General features: G+C 41.7%; 1 protein-coding gene across 1 annotated transcript; it reads right to left on the reverse strand.

Annotated features, from left to right (window-relative positions):
- LOC135555593 (shiftless antiviral inhibitor of ribosomal frameshifting protein homolog) lies at positions 1-5486 on the reverse strand. Its single transcript, XM_064988169.1, has 9 exons — positions 4722-5486; positions 4111-4246; positions 3411-3460; positions 3187-3246; positions 2813-2854; positions 2515-2670; positions 2190-2293; positions 1939-2099; positions 1-1756 (listed from the first exon to the last, which is right to left on the reverse strand). The coding sequence occupies exons 1-9, from the start codon at positions 4746-4748 to the stop codon at positions 1539-1541; spliced, it is 954 nt and encodes a 317-aa protein (XP_064844241.1). The 5' UTR covers positions 4749-5486; the 3' UTR covers positions 1-1538.
- Between the last annotated feature and the right edge of the window lie 465 nt (positions 5487-5951).

Consider the following 5951-nt stretch of genomic DNA (forward strand, 5'->3'; position numbering starts at 1 on the left):
CATGATTTACCATTCATTTCTATTGGGCACAAAATGATCTGAAACACAACTTAAACTAACTGCAAATGCATGCAAAAAGTTTGAAGTCACAAGCATGATGTATTCACTGTGTGCTAGGAACATGGGACCAAATTCAAAACTTTTGACTATTTTATTTATAAGAATCTTAAGGGGTGTCAATAATTTTGACCACTACCTTTTTGAGAGAAACATAATATTATCTGTTAAACAACATCTCTTTCTCTGAGGAATTGTATTAATATAAAATAACAATTTCCCAATTTTTCCCGCATACAATATAGCTCAGTGTTTGAATTCTTTATTTTATAAAGTCAATATTGCTTATCTTTATCAATAACTTTGAACCCCACTGTAAATGTTTTTCTCAGGTTATTCTGAAACAAACAGAATAAATTGTGCTTTATTGATGTACAGGTATCTTCTCAATTATTTACAGTGATATATTCAAATCCATGGTGGCATGTCTGTGATTTTTCCTCCTAAAAATTGTGAAAGAATCCAGCCACCCATATCAGACGGTTCTCCCAGCTACCGCACGGCGAGCGGCACCAGAACGCCAAGTCTAGATCCAAAAGGCTCCTTAATAGCTTCTATCCCCAAGCCATAAGACTCCTGAACACTTAATCAAATGGCCACCCGGACTATTTGCATTGACCCCCATTTTTTATACCCTGCTTCTACTTGCTGTTTATTATCTATGCATAGTCACTTTACCCCTATCCACATGTACATATTACCTCAATTAACCTGTACACCGCACATTGACTCGGTATTGGGAACCCCTATATATATAGCCTCATTATTGTTATTTTATTGTGTTACGTTTTTGAATATTTTCTTATATTCATACTTTTTTTAAACTCTGCATTGCTGGTTAAGGGCTTGTAAGTAACATTTCACGGTAAGTCTTCAACATTTCACCTGTTGTGTTCAGTGCATGTCACAAATACAATTTGATTTGAACCCGAGTCGTATTGAAAATGAATAACAGTAAGATTTCATAATGCATTATTTGTTTTCTTTTGGGGGGGGGGAGGACCAAAATGCATTATTTGTGTTTTATAATATATTCTTGTTCAAGTTTATATGACAAATCTATTTGAACACACACATTACTAGAAATGTATCTCCTGAATAGGTAACCAAAAGTAAAGTCAGAATTATGGGCAGTAGCCAGTGCGGTCAATCTCCCCTTATCATTCAGACATTAACAAAGCAGCAGCAACAACACGTGGGAACACTTCAAGAAGCATAAACAAAGACAAAAGCAAAACATGAAACTAGTTATACCATCTCACTTATATCATCTGACTGTTGTGAATATTGAGCGGTATTTTCATGGTTTTTAAAAATGAAAGGAAAGTACAACCAATACTATGTCGGTATGCCTATGAGATGCCATCCTTACACTGAATGTGAACCTAAGAAAAGTGATCATATCCTGATCGTTGGAAGCACAATTGGGGAAGCATGGAAGCTGCTCATGACTGTTGGTCACTGGTAACATCAGTGCTGCTCTAGCTGCTGCTGCTACCACTACTGTTGTCCTCTTCACTCTCCTCTCTGATGTCATCCATGATGAGGTCGTACAGGTTCTCCAGGCTTCCTTGGCTCAGGCAGGTGTTGACGGTGGAGCCGGAGCTGATGTGGACGGAGCTGGGATTGACCACGCGAGGCTTCCTGTTCCTCTGGCGACTGCGGGGGTGGACACACTCTGTCCCAGGAACATGGGGCTCTGGCATGGAAGTACAAGGCCAGTTAGTTGGCTGGAGCCAGCAGCCAGACAGACATGTAAAAGGCCGCCATCTTGTGGTACTTGTTTGTAGTAACACACTCTACAAACCACAGTACATTGCACTGTACAGCGCAATGTGTGTGTGTGTGTGTGTGTGTGTGTGTGTGTGTGTGTAGTTTAACCTTGTCTGTTGTAACAATCCTCAGCGAGGCAGCTGTGTGGGATAGGTTTTCTGGGTCCTACTACTCCTACCCCTCCCTTGCGTGGAGGAAGAATCTCTGTTGGGATCACCAGAGTTCGGCAGGAGTAGCAGGGGGAGCCCAAATCCATCCTCCCAAAGCCCCTGATGGACAAATCAAACCATGTGCATAGAGATTAAATCACATTTATAATTTCTCATAATCACACATGTGCAGGACGCTCCAGTTTTTACCTGAAGGAGCGTGTGCATTTGGTGCAGCAGAACTCTCCAATACCCCACATTTTGTCATAAGGGACAGGGTCATATTTCTTCTTGCACAGGTGACAGCGAGATACCTAGGAGAGATGACAGTCAGTGGAGACCCCAGTTAGTAGATGAACTGGCCATGTGAAATACACATTCTAAGACAAAGTAACAAGGTATCAGGAACACAGTTACAGACACAGGCATGGAGAAATACGTTTGAACTATTATGAATGGGTTTGGCATGCATATCAAACAGAGATGTGTGAAGACCACGGTGGATACCAGGTGGGTATATATGGAAGAGCATTACCCTCTTCCTCTGGGGTACCCGACGCCACCAGTCATTGTCACAGATCTGGCAGGCAAACTGGTGCAGGACAGAGGGGGTGAGGTGGCGCTGTGCATTATCAAACATTCTCTTGTTCTTCTCAGTGAGAGGCAGGACCCGCAGACGCTCTCCCAGCTCCTGAAGACTCAACACACACGAGCCACACACATAATGGCAGGGACACACTGATGCGCACACACACCTTTCAGTTAGCCATCCACTTAACCCTTAATCTCTTTCCCCACCAGTAAAGTCAGTAAACAGTCTGTGGATGACTGACCTTGATATCATTATCGTCTTCAGGCTGTCTGCTACCTCGGGGCTGTAGGGAAGATAAATGTAAGTCATAGAATTAGAAATAGTCAAGGCAACGAATTTACCAACCTGATTATCAGATTGGATATAGGACAAATGTAATATGATAGGAGTTTTATTCTCTCTTCCAGCCCTTGAACAGTGTTGTTATAATAGCTCACAAATCTATTCCCAATGTGTTATTACCCATTACCAATATGGTTATGGAATATGGAACTTCAAAATCAACAGAGATTTTTGCATTATACTAAAATGCCTGAAATCCAGATGTCTTCTGATGAACATTGATTCTTTAACCCAATGAAAGACGGACTAACTAACACTGTGACTGTGTTGTACCTGTTGTGCAGGAGGGACCTGAGGTTCCCCGTCCTCAGCGGTGAGTCTCTGCACCACATTCTGAAAGAGAGAGAGGTGGGTCAAGGGTCAGGGTACAACTGAATTGTCATGTTTATGACCACAAAGACCACATTTTCAAAGAAATACAGATCCGCCTGGATACACCCCTAATCCAAATACACACACAAAGCGACAGAGAATAGTATGGAATGTATTAATGTAACCTTGACTGCCTGATCCGTCTGTAAGCATTTTCTGTCCTCATCATCCAGCTCTGCACGGCAAGAGAAGAGGAAGAGTCTGAGATTAGATTGTCAACATGGCCAACCCTTTCACGCAAATAAAATGGGTCTGGTTGTTAAACCACCCGAGACCATGTCTGAAGAGAGGTTAAAGAATCCATCAGCAGCTGAAACAATAACAGTCTTCCTCGCCCATGTTTCTGTAAAAAAATGTAGGAACTTTTAAATGTATACACAGAGCTGCAGATGCAAGGACTGACCATCCATGATATAAAAATGATAGTTTACACCATGTTTTGAGGCTATATAGTGTTTGTTTTTAATTGACTTTGTTTACAAACAATGGAGTAAAACAAGCTTATATTTGGGGTTCTGATGGGTTACGACAGTTGAACTGAGCTCATGAGGCATTTATAAGTTATATTCTTCAAGAATCAATGGGTACATATCATAAATGCATAAGTCCAACAAACGGATGTAGCAACTGCAGATTGCCCCTTTAAGGGAAAGTCTCCAGGACAGATGAATCCTAGTTCTGTTCCTGGACTAAGGGGCACATTTAATGGAGAATCCCCACTGTACAGGCTGTTTAGTACAGGACCCGGTGTCTTGGAACACCCTCCATAGGGTTTCCTATGGTGGTATGACTGGGGTTTGCATTTACTGTCAACCATTTCTTTACCGTTGCCTTTCTTCAGTATAACTGCCCAGGTGACCATTTGATGTTTGTTGGCATAGCGTCTCATCAGTAAGGTTGCCTTTTCCACCGCTATCTTTCCATGGAATGTCTCCCTGAACCGCCTGACACTTTTCTCAAGCTGGGTTAACAGACAAATAAGAAAAGGACAATAAGAATCTAAAATAAACAAGCTGGTGTCAATCATGTTGTAAATAAAATAGAAGATCAGGCACATTCAACAGGAAGATCGATAGAATATTGCAACAAATGCAAATGCAGCCTAAGGACATGGTTTATTCAAAAACAGATCACAACACAACGCACAATGAAACACACACTGCTCTTGCCCTGTCCTATCTAACCACATAGGCCTATTTATAAAGTGTAATAACTCTATAGTGTTTGATGACGTTATTTAGGTTTAGGCTAAACGTATGAGAAATGTGAGAGAAAAAAACATAATTATTATCCAACGTTAAAAGTTTCACATCGACCAAAACACAAATTGGACATTTGAACCGTAGGACTACAATACAAACAAGAAAGGCGCATACAAATCGACCATGTAAAACAGCGTTACTGGCCAAATGAAAACTAAGTTTACCGTAGCCTACCTCAAATTCATCTTGCAGACAGCTCATTTTGTTATCGTCTAGGGTTTTTCTACCCTTGCATATGTCGTTCTATAGCAACATATTTTGCAACAATCGATATATTTCCTTGAAGCGCTGCAGTTGCAGTGTGTTGACTAACGTTAACAACTTTCACTTTGATAAGATGGCGCGTTCAAAACCACTGGGATCTTGGAACAATACAATGTCAGATCATTACGTTAGGGTGTAAAGTCGGAGATCTGGAAAGAGGCCCGAGTTCACGAGTTGAAATTCGAGTTGGATGACCGTTCAAATTATTATTTTTCCAGTCAGAGCCCCTTTTGTTGTGCGAGTTCCCATTTATTTTTAACACACTGAAGTCGGATTTCGGGATTCCCAGTTCCGAGTTGTTTTGAACGTATCATTAGACTGGTCATACGTACCACGCGTCCACGCACGCCCACGCACGCCACACACCGTAAAAACAAATACACACCAACCAATGAACACACAACCAGCCCCCGCTACCTCTTCTTCTTCTTATTTGGTATCATGGCGTTGCACATTTTGTTTGTGCATTTCGCCACCTACTGTGCGGCAGTGTATGTTCAATCACATTATACAAAAATAAAAAGGGGTAATATATATATGTACATATACTTTTCACCACCAACCAACCCTACAACTATATACCAATATTTCATTAAAAAACATCTAAAAAATCTCACACCCATCTGCCAGCTACACTCCTTGCCAACGGCCTGGGAGGACGGGACACCCCCACTCAACACACCCTGTAACTCTTCGAATTCAAATCTCATATACCCAAGTACTTCTCTGCAGCTGCCACCACAACATCTATTTTCTGTGGTTTACCTTCCCTTTCTGCAGTACAGTTGATAACCATTGCTATGAATGCTGAGAAGGCAGCCTCACTGAAGCTCAAAACACTATGGCCTCTCCCTCTGTGCCGACACAGATCTACGACTCACTGGGCTCCTCTCAGGATTCCTCACCTTTGATCCATCCGCCTCTACTTTCTTCACTGCCTCGGAATACAAATCAAATCAAATCGAATCAAATGTATTTATATAGCCCTTCGTACATCAGCTGATATCTCAAAGTGCTGTACAGAAACCCAGCCTAAAACCCCAAACAGCAAGCAATGCAGGTGTAGAAGCACGGTGGCTAGGAAAAACTCCCTAGAAAGGCCAAAACCTAGGAAGAAACCTAGAGAGGAACCAGGCTATG

This window comes from Oncorhynchus masou, chromosome 15, assembly GCF_036934945.1.
Source record: "Oncorhynchus masou masou isolate Uvic2021 chromosome 15, UVic_Omas_1.1, whole genome shotgun sequence".
NCBI lineage: Eukaryota > Metazoa > Chordata > Actinopteri > Salmoniformes > Salmonidae > Oncorhynchus > Oncorhynchus masou.